General features: G+C 25.0%; 9 protein-coding genes across 9 annotated transcripts in view, besides 17 other annotated features; 5 read left to right on the top strand and 4 right to left on the bottom strand.

Annotated features, from left to right (window-relative positions):
• Positions 1-18: 18 nt before the first annotated feature.
• Positions 19-115: a sequence feature (AT_rich).
• A 34-nt stretch (positions 116-149) lies between these two features.
• EDI_049440 (ubiquitin specific protease, putative) lies at positions 150-4,559 on the bottom strand (the record flags this gene model as incomplete). The annotated part of the gene is made up of 2 exons (XM_001736942.1): positions 150-1,405; positions 1,469-4,559. 2 exons carry the CDS (start codon positions 4,557-4,559, stop codon positions 150-152), a joined length of 4,347 nt encoding a protein of 1,448 aa, XP_001736994.1.
• Positions 1,082-1,114: a sequence feature (AT_rich).
• Positions 1,184-1,237: a sequence feature (AT_rich).
• Positions 1,392-1,426: a sequence feature (AT_rich).
• A 19-nt stretch (positions 4,560-4,578) lies between the features above and the next one.
• Positions 4,579-4,687: a microsatellite.
• Positions 4,688-4,701: 14 nt separating this feature from the next.
• Positions 4,702-4,734: a sequence feature (AT_rich).
• A 105-nt stretch (positions 4,735-4,839) lies between these two features.
• Positions 4,840-5,325, top strand: EDI_049430 (uncharacterized protein; the record flags this gene model as incomplete). The annotated part of the gene is made up of 1 exon (XM_001736941.1): positions 4,840-5,325. One exon carries the CDS (start codon positions 4,840-4,842, stop codon positions 5,323-5,325), a length of 486 nt encoding a protein of 161 aa, XP_001736993.1.
• Positions 5,326-5,802: 477 nt separating this feature from the next.
• Positions 5,803-5,830: a sequence feature (AT_rich).
• A 33-nt stretch (positions 5,831-5,863) lies between these two features.
• Positions 5,864-5,900: a sequence feature (AT_rich).
• A 120-nt stretch (positions 5,901-6,020) lies between these two features.
• Positions 6,021-6,126: a sequence feature (AT_rich).
• Positions 6,127-6,951: 825 nt separating this feature from the next.
• On the top strand, positions 6,952-8,202 carry EDI_049420 (uncharacterized protein; the record flags this gene model as incomplete). The annotated part of the gene is made up of 1 exon (XM_001736940.1): positions 6,952-8,202. One exon carries the CDS (start codon positions 6,952-6,954, stop codon positions 8,200-8,202), a length of 1,251 nt encoding a protein of 416 aa, XP_001736992.1.
• Positions 7,516-7,537: a sequence feature (AT_rich).
• Positions 7,551-7,578: a sequence feature (AT_rich).
• Positions 8,194-8,248: a sequence feature (AT_rich).
• A 15-nt stretch (positions 8,249-8,263) lies between these two features.
• On the bottom strand, positions 8,264-9,625 carry EDI_049410 (cleavage and polyadenylation specificity factor, putative; the record flags this gene model as incomplete). The annotated part of the gene is made up of 1 exon (XM_001736939.1): positions 8,264-9,625. One exon carries the CDS (start codon positions 9,623-9,625, stop codon positions 8,264-8,266), a length of 1,362 nt encoding a protein of 453 aa, XP_001736991.1.
• Positions 9,626-9,756: 131 nt separating this feature from the next.
• On the top strand, positions 9,757-11,597 carry EDI_049400 (centaurin beta, putative; the record flags this gene model as incomplete). Its single annotated transcript, XM_001736938.1, has 2 exons — positions 9,757-9,919; positions 9,964-11,597. The coding sequence occupies 2 exons, from the start codon at positions 9,757-9,759 to the stop codon at positions 11,595-11,597; spliced, it is 1,797 nt and encodes a 598-aa protein (XP_001736990.1).
• Positions 10,558-10,582: a sequence feature (AT_rich).
• A 12-nt stretch (positions 11,598-11,609) lies between the features above and the next one.
• Positions 11,610-11,661: a sequence feature (AT_rich).
• A 209-nt stretch (positions 11,662-11,870) lies between these two features.
• Positions 11,871-12,980, top strand: EDI_049390 (uncharacterized protein; the record flags this gene model as incomplete). Its single annotated transcript, XM_001736937.1, has 1 exon — positions 11,871-12,980. One exon carries the CDS (start codon positions 11,871-11,873, stop codon positions 12,978-12,980), a length of 1,110 nt encoding a protein of 369 aa, XP_001736989.1.
• Positions 12,965-12,996: a sequence feature (AT_rich).
• A 162-nt stretch (positions 12,997-13,158) lies between these two features.
• Positions 13,159-13,254: a sequence feature (AT_rich).
• EDI_049380 (uncharacterized protein) lies at positions 13,244-14,143 on the bottom strand (the record flags this gene model as incomplete). Its single annotated transcript, XM_001736936.1, has 1 exon — positions 13,244-14,143. The coding sequence occupies one exon, from the start codon at positions 14,141-14,143 to the stop codon at positions 13,244-13,246; it is 900 nt and encodes a 299-aa protein (XP_001736988.1).
• Positions 14,144-14,193: 50 nt separating this feature from the next.
• EDI_049370 (uncharacterized protein) lies at positions 14,194-14,661 on the bottom strand (the record flags this gene model as incomplete). Its single annotated transcript, XM_001736935.1, has 1 exon — positions 14,194-14,661. The coding sequence occupies one exon, from the start codon at positions 14,659-14,661 to the stop codon at positions 14,194-14,196; it is 468 nt and encodes a 155-aa protein (XP_001736987.1).
• Positions 14,662-14,809: 148 nt separating this feature from the next.
• The window catches only part of EDI_049260 (uncharacterized protein), a gene marked incomplete at both ends in the record, with an annotated part of 787 nt that continues 614 nt past the window's right edge, over positions 14,810-14,982 (top strand). Inside the window, 2 exons of the mRNA XM_001733307.1 lie at positions 14,810-14,823; positions 14,957-14,982. The exon at positions 14,957-14,982 is cut by the window's right edge and continues 614 nt beyond it. Coding sequence (XP_001733359.1) covers positions 14,810-14,823; positions 14,957-14,982 — 40 coding nt within the window. The remainder of the gene's footprint in view (positions 14,824-14,956) is intronic.
• Positions 14,828-14,863: a sequence feature (AT_rich).

Genomic DNA, 14,982 nt, shown 5'->3' with positions numbered 1-14,982 from the left:
GAAAAAATCTAATTGAAGTTTTTTAAATTAAAAATAGTATTTTTTTAATAATTTATATTAAATAAATAAATGTATTGTAAATTTTGATTTCTATTTTTGTAGTTTAAAAAAAAAACAGGACAAAGATAAGTAAAATAATTCTTATTGAATTAAATAGATTTATTATTGGAGTTGATATACTCAACAATTTCATTTCTTAATATAATATTTTCTGGATTTTCACAAATAATATTACCAATAGCTTCAGCATTTTCTGGTTTAGTTGGTAATTTCTTTTTAACTAATAAGAAATGAAGTACTTTTAAAAAGTCTTCTTTAATAAAGGATACTGAAATGAGTAATAAAGCAACTAGTTGTTGGAAGTTTCCATCTTTATTTTCAAAATTTGTTAATAGTTTAAATACTTCTTCTTCAATTTCCTTAAACTTTTCGGTTTTAGATACTTTAATAATTGTACTAGTAATAAAAGCAGTAAAGTACGTAATCGAATTTGTATTTTTATCAACTGTTTCAAGAATATTATTAATTTTAATGAGTAAACTTTTGATTATATGAATGTTTTCTTTATTTGGATTAGTAAATTTATCTAATATATCTCTACAAATACTTAAAGATTCTTTTTGAATTGGTAAATAAGGAATAAGTATTTTAAGGATTTGTGGCATACAAACTTTTTGACTACATAATAAAATTAATTTGTTGATAGAATGTTTATTACCAAATCGTTTAATACTTTCATCATCTTTAAATATTAAATTGACCATCAGTTCAACACGTTCTTTTATAGGCACTAATGATGCAATAGTAAAATGTTCAATAAAATCAAATAATACTTCTTCTTCATTATTAGAAAATATCATATTAATTAAATAATTTGTACTTTCATCATCATATGTTGAATTAGTTAGTAATTCATTCATTAATGAATCAAATGATTTATCTTTTATAACTTTAATAAGGTCTTCTCGTTTATGTTCACAAATATAGGTAATAACATATTTTAAAATTTCTGATTGATTTTGATAAATTTCTTTATTAATTTTCTTATTTTCTATTTGTGTTTCAATATAATTTGGATATGAATATTTTAATAAAATAGAAATATTAAATAAATCTGGTCGTTTTTGAGCTAAATGATAAGTAAGAATAGATAATGAGTGTAAGTTGTAATCAGGTTTTGGTGTATTATTTAATGATAAAATAATTTGATATAAATTAATTAAATTTTTTATTAAATCTTCTTCTATATATTGAGTAGAGCTTAATGCACTATCAAGAGTAAGAACACTATAACGCAATTTTGAACAATAATTTTTTTTATTAAAGTATAAGAATTTGAATAAATTTGGTTCTAAAAGGAGTTTTGGAATAATTAATAATTGCCATAATTGAATATAATAATCATCTAATATATATAAATATAATTCATTAAGAGATTGTTGGAATAATTCATAATAATATAAAATACACCTATATACTTCCTTTTCATTATTTTGAATAAATTGAATTAATATTTGTCGTACAGTTGATTTGACATGTAAATTAACAAGAATTGAATTTTTAATAATATTTGAAATACAAATATTTTCTGAAGGGAAGTGATAGCCATGTACTTCGTTAATAAGACAATTATAAAAAAGTTGAACTTCAGTTTCATTACTAAATTTAATATACTTAGTTAATTCACTATATGTCATTGATAAAACTGGTTCTAATGGATTTTGTGAATCTTGAATATCTTTAACAAAATTGATAATAGATTCTCTAATATTTGGTTCTGTTTTAATAATAAGTTCAGTTAGTGCATTAGCCAATGGTAAATCATCAACTGAAACTTTACATTTTTCAATCCAATTTAATGTTTCTTTTTTAAATTTAATAGAAGTAACTTGGTTTTGTATAGTTTTATTTAGTGTTTGACTATTTTGTGCTAATGACTTCATAAAAAGAATATACAAATTACTATAATCAGGTAATTTTTTTACTTGACTAGAATAAACGCTAAGAGTAGTATAACACATGATAAAACCAACACCACTAGCAATTTGTTTTGTAAATATGTCACTGCACAATGGGTTTTCACAAAACAACCTAATGTAGTGACATAAACAGCGAAAGGAAGATCCAACTCTTTGAGACTTAGAAAAAAATTTAATTAATAAAGTAGCATATTTTGTTAAAAGGTCTTTATTTCCATTTGCAAACATACGGACAAAGAAATTAATTGTTGTTAATGATGCATTAACACTAGTAATATACATTTTTGTTTTTTGTAATAAATCATCATCGGTTTCTCCAGTAATTTCTTCGGTTAATATTTCATCGATAATACTTTGATGTTTAGATAATAATGTTACTAATTCATTTTGAAATAGATCAGTTCTTGAATACCCATATAACATTGTTTCATGTGTTAATTGATAATGTATACAAGTTTTTGCTAAGTCTTTGATAAGACTTTCATCTATATATTTTCTTTCTCCATCCATTTTCTTAAGTTTATCAACTCTTTCTTGTTGTTTATTAGACTCTTCTTCCATTTTGTTTGAAAGAACAGTAGTATCTTTAAATTCAGTTAATTCTTCTCCATTAACATATTGCATTTGTTGAATTAAATAATCAGACATTCCAGTATTAGATAATATAACAGAATTACTTATAAGATTTAAATTGTTTTTAATAACATCGTTTTTAACATCATCAAGATATTTTACAGGTGGGATGTCCATTATTGGTTTTTCTTTTTGATAAAATAAAATATATGCAGAATAATGTTTACTATATTGTCCACCTCCAAAACATGATTCTTCTAATGTGTTTATATCAAATTTATCAATTAAATCATCATTAAATGAAAACCATTCATCTCCAGTTTCTTGGTCTTTAATATAAGAATAATAATGTCCACTATCTAATGTTCCAAGATGAACTAAAACTCCAACTAATTTAAATTTATATTCTCCATTTTCATCTTTTTTCTCTGGATGATTAATATGTTCAATACAATATGGATATAAATCTAACTCTCTTGGAAATTCATATCTATCATTAATTTTAATTCTTTGTAATGTTTCATAATCAAATTCAAATCGTTTTAAATGAAGAATTAAAGTATTTGGTGGTGTTTTAATACAAGTTCTTCTAATGGCATCAACTTTTTTTTGACATTTTTCACAAAAATATTTATTTTCTCCAGTTAACTCATCCCCATTAACAAGTGATTGTAAACTTTCAGCTAAACTTGTTTTATTCTTTTCTCCAAAAACAACAATATTCATTTGTTCACAAATTGTTTTTTCTTCATGTTCACTAATGTGTTCACATTCTTTTGAAACAATTTGATTAACCAATGTTCCTGAAAAACATTTGTCAATAATATTTTCTTGTCCTTCAATACTTTTAAGTTCTTTTTCAATAGTATCTAATGTTGATGATAAAAATTCATGAGTATCCATTTGAACATATGGATTTAATTCTTTTCCATCTTCTCCTTTTAATGAAGAAACATATTCTTCTGTATTTATATATCTTACTTTTGTTTCATGTAATTCAGTAAATAGTTTTTGATATATTTTAATATAAGGGGTATCATCTGTTGCTTTTACATTCATAATACTATTTCTAAAATATGGATTCATGTATAATTGTTGTGTTAATGAATTAATATAACATGTACACCCTAAATTTTCTAATCCAACAAACGGTTGTTTCTTAAATGTTGCTCCATTTACTCGTTTCATTTCAATATCTTTAATATGATTAATGCATATTTTAATTAATTCCGGTGCAGCACATTCTTTTAAAAATATTTTTTGTAATAATTTCATTAAAGCAGCTCTTACTGAATCACTTTGTACAATTGGTAACTCCATATGTTCAGGAGATGGAACTGAAAATAATGCATCATTAATTTTACTAATAAATTCTTCATCAACATTTTCACAATGCTCTCCATAAAAATCAATTAATGACATTGGAATAAATTCATTTGATAAATTGTTAACTATCAATGTTTTAGCAATATCAGAATATTCTTTTCCTAACGTTAATGAGTTGTTAGGAAGACTTGGAACAATTTGTTGAACAATTGCATTTTTAAAGTTACTTATAAAATAGTGTTCAATAAATACGGTAGTTTCAGTAACCCCCTTAGAAAATAATGTTTGTAATGATTCAATAAATGAGTCACGGAGAAATTTTGAAGTGGCATGAATCATTGTATCTAATACATGTGTTAATTCACCTTTATTTTCTCCAACAAATTGAATAAATAAGTCAGTTGTTGTAGCAGCTATTGACATAAACTCAGATGTCAATGACACTGTAGGTGGTTTTTTGTATAATTCATTTAAAATATGATTGATTAATTTTAATATCTCTCCTTCTGGGTGTTCAACAAATGTATTTAAAACTGTGTCAAAATACTTAAGCTCGTTAGTAGAAATGACGTTTATTGGTTCCATAAGCCATGAATATAATTCTTGTAAAGAAACTTGTTTAGATTCAATCCTCTTAATTCTGAGCATTTTTTCTTCACTTAGTCCTTGAATTTCCTCCATCTTAGTAGGTTGAGTTATAATGTTCATTCTTTTCTTTGTTTGAACTTTAAGTATTTTTTTCTATAAACTTCATCTTTTTTTTAACTTTTCAATTTTTATTGATGTTTTAGTTTTTGATTTTTCTTTTTTTCCCCTTCTTCAGAAAAAAAAATAATTTATTTAAAAAATTTAATTAGGAAACAAAACATTATTATCATTTCCTTTGATTGTTTTACTATCTTAGAATGAAAAGAAAAAGTCTGAAAAGGAATAAACACAAAAATAAAAAACACCTTATATCATGCAACAAAATAAAAACTCATTTTGGAATTCAATTTGGAAAAGCTTAGAAGGTCTCACCAAGTCAATGAAGTCATTAGGAAATATATTCAGTTTTAAAGATAATTCTGTTGAATGCACTATTGTCCGAAACAAAATTTATGAAGATACACTTCCATGTTTAAGATATTTGTTTGATCCAGACCCACCAAAATATCATATCCCTTTAAACACACAAGAATCAATGGACTGGGCTGTTCTAGGAATGAGGTTTTTGTTCACTGATATGAAATATAATAGATGCAAATATGATTCAGAAGAGGATTACGATAAAGCTATTGACTCTATTAAAAGTTTATTTGTTGAACCACATCAGTTACCTATTACAAGAGCCAGAAAACCTCAGCACACAAAAGTATTTGATGATACTGTTCTTATAAGAAACAAACCACTTCCAAAAGCCTCAACCCATTACATAAGAAGACCATTTGCTCATAGGAATGAATAGAGACCTTAATTTATTAGTTTGTTTTTAGTTAATTTTTCAAGTTCTTTTTATATTGAAAGATACTTAAAAGATAAACTCTTTTTTGAAAATATTTCCAAGTATAAGTATTATTTTGTATTACGATAGAGTTGGTTACTAATTGTAATAAGAAATTGGTGAGTGTGTTATAAAATAAAAACTACTTAAAAGTTAGTGCTTGGTGGTAGGTTGATCAAAACTCTCTTTTAATTAATTTTCAATTATGCCATATAATTCCTTTACTTTATAAAGTTTCCTTTTAAATATTTTTATTGGTGAGAGTATCACAAGTTAATGAAGAAACATGTACAATGTATTTTTTATCACTTGAAGATAGAAAAAAGGTTTATATGTTAAAGTTAGAATAAAAAAATGTTTTTTCTTCTTTCTTTAATTAGTCACTTACTCAATAGTTTAGTAAGTAAATTTAATTTGTTGAGTCTATCATAATTAGTTTAGATTAATAGAAAATAATTTTTTAATTTAACTAAATCATTCAAGCTAACTAATAATGAAAAAGTTTTTAAAAAAATAAAGTTTTATAATTTTCATTAAAAGGTATTATTATTCACAAAGAAGGATAGGATAATGTTATACCAATAGTTAATGCATATTAAAATAACTTACCTTAATTATTATAATCAAAACCTTTTTAAAGTATAGTTCAAATTGTTTAGTTTATTTACAATATTTAACAAAAATAGTAAGAAATAAATTTATGTTATTTATGATAATAAAAGAAAGTATTCATAAAGTATTTTACAATAATGAAAATTAATAAATGTAATTGGTGATTGTCTATATGAGTTATTTATTCTTATAAATCACTAAAGCAATTAGAACACTTATTTTGTTGTATTTCATTAAATTAATTTTAAGATTTACTTTATTGAATTCCTAAAGATTCCTTCAATTTACTATATTTTTATTAACTATTAGATGACTTATATCAAAAAATACTTCCAGAATAAGGAAGATTTAATATGTTACAGGGAATGTCTTAAGAAAAATAAATTATAGTAATAAATATGTTTATAAAGCAAAAGACACTAAAAAAAGAGGAAAAATTAGTATAATACTTTTTAGAGAGGAGTACGTGGGCTCTAGTAAAGTTAGATGAATTTATTTCTATTATTTTTAATGTTTTTTATTGTAAAAGAACAACACTATTAAAAATAGTTTTACTGACGTCAAAGTCAAGTAAAAAAAGTTATTCTTCATCTCATTTGAAATACAATGAAAGAACTTATTAAAGACTAATATCAGAAAACTACACTACTTGGAATTTTCATTGTTAGGAATTATGAAAAAAACAAAGAAGAAGAATCTCTTTGTAATATAGAAAATTGGTGAATAAAGAATAAACCCTAAATTAGGGTTAAAAGTTTTGTTAAAAAGATTAAATAAGCGAAAGTATCCCAATAAAATGGGATCAAGTACATGAAAGATTTCAATGAAAATTCCAATAGGTATTTAAGGGATTTTTACTTGTCGGAAAGAAACAAAGAAAAAGAATGAGTCTATAAGGAGATTATAAAAGCTTGTTAACAAACCCTTAAAAAATGAAAGGAGATAGACAAAATATCTTAAAATTCAATTTAATATAATATGTCACTATTAGGTGCTATTCGTGGATTCACTGAAACCAAAGAACAAAAGTTATTAAATAAAGTTATTAGATCAAAAGATATTGCTCCACCTGAGAGTAAAGTTGTTGAATTAATTAAAATGATGAGTGATGAAATGTCTAAAAGAATAATTGTTCATTACCTTATGAAACTCTTTGAAAAGAATTTAGATGAAAAGAGATATATTCGATTATTATGTATAGTGTATCGTCTTATGGATGTTGATGCTGATGGATTTATTTTATCACAATTTTCACATTCACTTCATTTAATAACAAATAATATTCCAAAGAATCATTGTAAAACAACACAAGTATTTGCTTCACATATTGAAACAAAGATAATACTTTTTAATACTTATAAAATTCTTCTCTCTGCTGAGAATGATGTTCCAGATATTAAAGAACCTGAAAATATAGATCTTGCTTTTACCATTTTAGAATTATTAATTGGTATTTCTAAAAATCTTGAAGAAGCTGATTTTTGTGCAAACGGAATTGGGTTTCATGTAGCTGATATTTTATTATTAGAACTTACAATTGCGTTTTATAAAATTAATTTTTATTCATCTGCATTAGCAAATATTTTATTAGAATTAAAAATTAATCAAGTTGAAAGATTTGTTGAAGTTTGTAAAAATGTAGATCGTGTTAGACATAAGTATTTTACTATTCTTTCTACTAAAGATGTTAAAGAAAAATTTATTAATATTCCTCGATTAGTTTTTATGCCAACAGGACCATTACAAAAATTTCTTACAAGAAGAATTACTTTATTACGTGTTCATGAATCAGATTCAGAACTTGAAGAAGAAATTGAAAAATTCAATGTAACATTCCAAGGAGATGTAGTTTCTAATAATCAACGTATACGCCAATTTATTAATAGACCATTAATTTCAATTAACAATGGAGAAGATTCTAGAGAATCATTATCTCGTTCTGTTTCTCGTTCATCGTCAAATATAGATTTTGTTGGATCAATTGGAGATACAAAGATGTATCAACCAAGTCCATCTCCTCATATAATCGGACATTCACCAGCTGGAGGAAAAGAACCTATTCGTATTGAAATATGTCCAACCCAACATGGGGTTGTTAGACCAGTACCTCATAGAGTTGCTCAACAACAACAAATGTTACAACGCCCTGCTTCATCAACAGGAGTAGTTCCATCTAAAAATGTGAATATATTTGATGATGATGATGAAGGAACAAGCTTGTTAATTTAAATTTTTGTTATTTTTTATATATTTTAAATTAAAATAAAGAAATAATCAACCAATTATATTATCATACATCATCTTCAAATGGAAGTAATTTTTTAACTTCTTTAGGTTTAGAATGATCTTCTATAAGAGTTGGTGGTAAACGTGGAGGTTTAGATTTATTTACTTTTTTCTTTTTTGAAGATTTTTTCTTTTTTTTATGAGAAGAATCATTTATGATTAATGCTTCATTATTATTTGGCATATGAACAGGAAGATTAAATAATTTTTGAAAGAATATTTGGCTTTTTTGCATTTTAAGTGGATCTCCATGAACTAGAAACACTTCTTTAGGTTGTAAAGCACGTATAGCCTCTTGAAGACCAAATCCGTCTGAATGGTTATTGTCTTCTGTTCTAATAATTTTACATTGATAACCAGTTTCTTTGAGTGTTTTTGGATTTGAGGAAACATATGAAGGAAGAATTACAAAGCTTTTGGGGTCATTTTTAATCTTCTCAAAAACTTCAAGAGAATGACCTTTAGTTAATGTTGCTGGAGTTGTGATAGCAATATAGTTAGTCTGTGCTGAAAGCATTTGATATTTACTGAAATTATCAACAAGTTCATGTACATCATCCCTCAACCAATTTTTCCATCTTTTATATTCATTTGCTATTTTTGTTAACATTCCACCTGAACAACATAATGGCATTGTTAAATGACACCTACGAACAATACTTAATACTATTCCCATCACCTCTTGTCCTCTTCCAATTCCATTAACAACAATTTGTACAGAACCTCCTGAACGTGCAGCAGATAATAAACAATCAGCATAATGATATAATTCATATCTTCGTTTATGTTGTTCATTAATACAAGTTGATTCAGTAATCAAATAGTCTATTGCGTGTGATGTAATTTGTGCTCCCTTTAAAAGAAAAGAAGGAGAAACATCAAAATCACCTGAATATACAATTCTTTTACCATCCAATAATATTTCATACATCACAGCACCTAAAGCATGTCCAGCATAAATACATCTTATTGATAAGTTTTGTGTTATTCGTTTAGTCATAGTAGGATCAATTGGTTTGCATTGTGAAATACATTTATCAAAATCAGCTTGGCAAAACAAATTATTTCCACTATGGATATCTTTTATTATCAATGACAACAATGCTTGTGTAGGTTCTGAAAGATAAATTGGAACGTCCATAAATTTTGTTAACCAAGGTAACATACCAACGTGGTCAACATGAAAATGAGTAATACATATCGCTCGTATCTTACTTGATATTGCATTCATTCGTGAAAAATCAATTCCAACATCTGGTCTTACTGGGTTATATCCACAATCAAATAATATAGCATCTTCTTTTCCTTCAACAACAACACAACTACTTCCTACACTTTTTCCACCTCCAAAAACATGAACCTTCATAAAAGAAAATAAATTTAACTAATTAAATCAATTTTAAGTTCTTTTTTAGTTTCTTTTTTGTGACTTACAACAAAAATATAAAAAAATATACGAAAAGAAAGACGAAAATTCACTTTGAATGGTAAATTGATATGTCTCTTCCTGTTCTCATCGACCTTACTGATAAACCTTTTGATCCATTTAATCCTTATAATATTATTCAAATTAAACAAACAAATAAACAAATTGATTTATTTGATTCTCATTGGGAAAAAATATTATCAAAAATACCAATGATTATACAATGTGGTGATGGTTTGTTTTTATTTTATTTAACTCATTTAATACCTAACAGATAGATTATTTTAATCAATGGATTTCATTTATCTCTGAATTAGAAAAGATTGCACAAGTTACTCCTATTTATGAAGAAATTCATTCACTTTATAATTCTTTTAAAGAACATTTTGAATGTCAGATATATATAGTAAATGAATTAAAAACTTGGAATCAAGGTATTAATGAAATGTTATCAAAATTACAGAAACAAAGAAAAATTAATAAAGAAACATTCAAAAATAATGAAAAAGAATTTTTTAATTCATTAAATAAAAGCATTAAACAATATCCAAAATATAATCAATTTGAACTTATTGAACATAAAAAGAATTTACAAAATTCAATTATCACAATGGGAATTGAACTTAATAAACAAATTCAACAAATGACTCTTATGACAGAAGAAAATATTGTTCATTTATTTAATGTATATTCAAAATATATTACTAATACTGCTAAACGTCATTTTAATGAAGAAACTCAAACACCAAAAGTTAATTCTTTAATTATACAAACAAATACTTTTAGACTAAATATGGTTAATGTAAAAGATACTATTCCTAATCCACAATCATTTGGAACATTTCTTTTTAGAAAAGAACAATCTATTCATGATAAAAAATTATATTATATATTTAACAAAGATTTTCTTATTGGACTAATTCGTCATAATGGTCAAGTGGAAGAAAAAGATAGAATTAATATTATTACTACTAATTTTAAAGCAAATGAAAATACATTAGAATGTAATGGAATAAATGGTAAATTTATTTTATTTACATCTTCAAAAGAAGAGGCTTTAGAGTGGCAAGAATTAATTGAAAAACAAAAAGAAAATATATTAAATGGAACAACGCTATCTCATAGAGTAATACATCCGTTATTGTCTAAAATACTTAAACGAAAAGAAAATAGATTTTGTGCTGAATGTGGATGTGAAAATCCTCAATGGATCTCAGTAAATCTTGGAATAGTTTTTTGTATCAAATGTAGTGCAATTCATCGTAGTTTGGGAGTGGCATATAGTAGAGTTAAAAGTACAACATTGGACAATATTGAAGATTATGTTGTAAGAATATTAGATAGATTAGGAAACGAAAAAGTTAATAAAATTTATCAACAACATTATATGATTTCACCAGATTCTTCTCTTGAGGAACGGGCATGTATCATTAAAAGAAAATATATTAGAAAACAATTTATTATTCCAAGTGATGAAAATTGGACTGAAGTGTGCTTGAACGGAATAGAAAATAACTCAATTGAGGATATTGCTCGTGCATTGGCACATGTTGTTATTAGTGATTTGTATGGAAGTAAATTGTTACTAAGTGCTATCAAAAAGAGAAGAATCAGTATCGCTTGTTATTTAATAGTAAATGGATATACCCTTAATGAAGTGGATGAAGAAGGTAATACTGCATTACATCTTACTGCAAAAGAAGGTATTATAGAAATTGCTGTTGTTCTTATAAGATTTAAATGTGATTATACAATAACAAATAAAAAAAATGAAACAGCTTATGACATAGCACAAACAAAAGGAAATGGATTAGTTTCTTCTTTAATACGAATTGCATCAAGAAATGATTTTGAAGATTTAAACGAAATTATTAATATCATAGAAAATCATTTAAGTATTCTCCAAATGTAAAACATAAATTCCATATTTTTTGTTTTTTCAATTATTTTTTTTTTAGTTTTAATTAATAAAAAATGAATATTCTTTTGCTAAAAGTAAAACGGATTTATTCCTCATAAGAAAAATGTGAAGTTCTAATGGCACTATATTCGTAGTATGAACAAAAACGTCTTGATATCACCCCGGATTGTATTAAATGAAGTGATAATTTATAAAACTACTCCATTAAAAAAGAGAAAAGAACAAATTATTGTTATTACTCATCAAGCAAAAGACGAAGATAATATGATTGAAGGGTTTTTAGATACTGAGTTTATTAAAATTATTAGAATTGGATTTGTTCATAAGACTAAATACGTTGTTCAAATTTTAATGAAAAATAAATTAATTGAATGGGTAGAAAGTTCTCTCATAACAGACTTTAATACAATTCTTCTTCGAATGAATGATTTAAAATTAACAGGCCAATACCTAGTTGAACCTCCAATTCTACCAATTCATAACATTAAAAAACAAATACCTAAAGAAGTTTCACTAAGACAATCACCTCTATTATCTCTTATAGACCGCATCCCAAACCCTTCATTAAAAAATTCTTGTAAAAACACTTTATATAAAAGTTGTACAAATGGATTTTTATCATTAAAAAAGTCTTCTTCAACAATAAAATCTGGAATTCCTTCTGGAGGATTTGCACCTTCAGCCCCATCAATTTCTGCATCACTACCAAATCTTTTAACCATCTCTTCAGATAAACAAAAATTAAAACTTCCAGTTCAACCACTTAATATTAATGGTTCAGCACATCCTTTGATTAGTTCTTTTATTCAAAAACCATTAACTGGATCACTTCCTTCTTTGTTTGAACAAAACACTAACTGTAAAAGTATTAAATCATCACTTCAATTTTCTTCATCTCAAACAACAGTAACCAAAGAATTATTGGATCAAGCATTTATAATGGGATTTAATTTAAATGAAATTAGTTCTAGTCCAGATATATTACATTCTTTTATTGGGTTAATTGGAAATGAATTTATTCCTATTCCATCAAGTCAGTGTAGTAAAGAAGAAATGGAAACTGTATTAAATCAAGTAAAAAGAATTATTGATAAAAAATATAATGGTAGAACAGATGAATTAATGAATGCTCTTAAATTTGGAAGGATTTATAAAAAAGTAATGAATTTGTGGGATTTAAAATATAAGTTGATTGATTGGAAATCATATTTTATTATAACAATAAATGAACTTCAATCAGAAGCATTTAAAATTAGTAAAATATTAACAGAAGAATTTAGTTCTCTTTTATTAAAATTTACTAATTGGGAACAATGGGAAAATTACAATTTTATGTCAGATTTCAATCAAATAACTTCTTATTTTAATATTTAATATATTTGTATTTAAACTCTTAAAAGAATTTTTTCATTTTCAAAGTTCTATTAATTAAATGAATTATTTATAGGATCCCAATGATTCTATATGAGAATTATATATTCTTTTACATCAATTCTTTCAAGGGCTTTATATTGTAAAGAAAAATTATTTGACAGAATACTTATTTGATAACTAAATTATTTTATTACTTCTTTCTTTTTAAAAAGTTAAAACTTTGAAAAAATATCTATTAATTTTTTAATACTGTATTGATTTAATTAATAATTATCATCATTAAGTTCTTTTGAACATGGCTCTTTAATTAAACCATCACCTCTTAACATATCAACTAAACTTGGAATACTTTTAGCTTTATATTCTTTACCACTCATAGTACAATAAAACGCATTATCTTTACGTTCAATTCTTGTATGGACAGTTTTACTTTTAACTCTCTTAGAAATAGTAAAAGGGAATTTAGGATTTGTTTTACTTGGTCGAATCAAGAAAGTGAGATCTACTTTATTATTTAAATATGTTTGTGCCTCTTCTTTTGAAATATCAAAATAATAATCAGAACTTGCAAATTGAATAAGATCAGACATAATGTTATTGTCTATATAAAATTTACCAAAATTACTAATAAAGTATCCAAATGCATCTGATGTTATCTCATTGTTTTTTGATATGATTTGACTTGATTGATTAACTGATGATAATGGTATTTCTACACATGTCGCTATATTAGATGCCATATTTTCAAAGTTCATTACTTTTTCTGGAAGACATCCATTTTCTCTAGTACAATGCACCCAAAAATCAGCATCCCAAAATCCACCACATTCAGTTACAAGAGAACAATCATTGATTCTATTTAAAAATTCATTTGCTGTTAATCTATCAAGATTACAAGCACTCCATGTATCTAATAATAAATTTTCTAATTGATGAGAAATATTACAAATTAATTTAGCATATACATCTTCTTTAACAATTTGTTCTCTCTTTATTTTCTTTTCTTCTCCATGAAGACCACATAATTCTTGTTTCATATAAAATCTTGGAAGTATTGGTAAATTAATAGCATTAATATCACATTGTGTTTCATTAAATAATTGGTAAACAATAAATGCCATTCCAAATACATCTCCTTCTTTTCCAATATTATGACCATTCATTGAAGGATAATTTGTATTTGTTGATAAATAATAATCACCAAGAAATACATTCATATTTTTATCAAGATAAAAAATGATTTTAATTCAATTCTTTTGTGAACATAACCAAGGTTATGAAAGATATATAATGCCTCTGAGCATTGAATAGCGATATTATATTTCAATGGGACTGTTAGTGTTATATTCTTAAAAAGTGTTTTTTCTCTTTGAAATAAAAACTCTTCTAAATTACATACAAACTTTTGATGAACAATTCCATAAATATTTAATGATTTATCTTTAACAGTATATCCCATTGGTTGTACAATATGATTGCATCCTTTTTCTCTTACAAAAGAAAGTACTTTAAATATCCTTTGAATATCATTAACATCCCATTGATCTTTTATAGTTTCTTCAACAGTAACTCGTTCACCAAATAAAGTACAGTCATACCTCTTACCAAACATACAATCACTAGCAATAGATTTATCAGAAATATCTTTACTTACATTTTTTAGTATTGTACTAATTTCCATGATCTTGAAATAATCTTTTCAAGTTTTAAATAACAATTATTTCATTTCTTTTTTCTTTATTGTAATTATTTCTCTTTTTAGTTTAATTTTATCTGTTATATTTGATGTTTTTCAATAACCAGTTTTTATAATACTAAATATAAAAGTTATGCGGTTTTTCTTGTTCTTAAAATAAAATAGTTAATTAATTTTTTCTATATAAGTCATTTCTACTCTAATACTCTCTTTAATTCTATATCTTTATTATGTCTAATACATTAACAATACCTTTTATTCTTGAGTTTTTAAGTTAAAGAGGTTTTATCTTAATTATTTCAAAAG

Source organism: Entamoeba dispar, genomic scaffold, assembly GCF_000209125.1.
Source record: "Entamoeba dispar SAW760 scf_1105229460177 genomic scaffold, whole genome shotgun sequence".
Lineage (NCBI taxonomy): Eukaryota > Evosea > Mastigamoebida > Endamoebidae > Entamoeba > Entamoeba dispar.
Note: the sequence above shows the minus strand (reverse complement) of the source record. Positions and strands in the feature narration are given on the sequence as shown.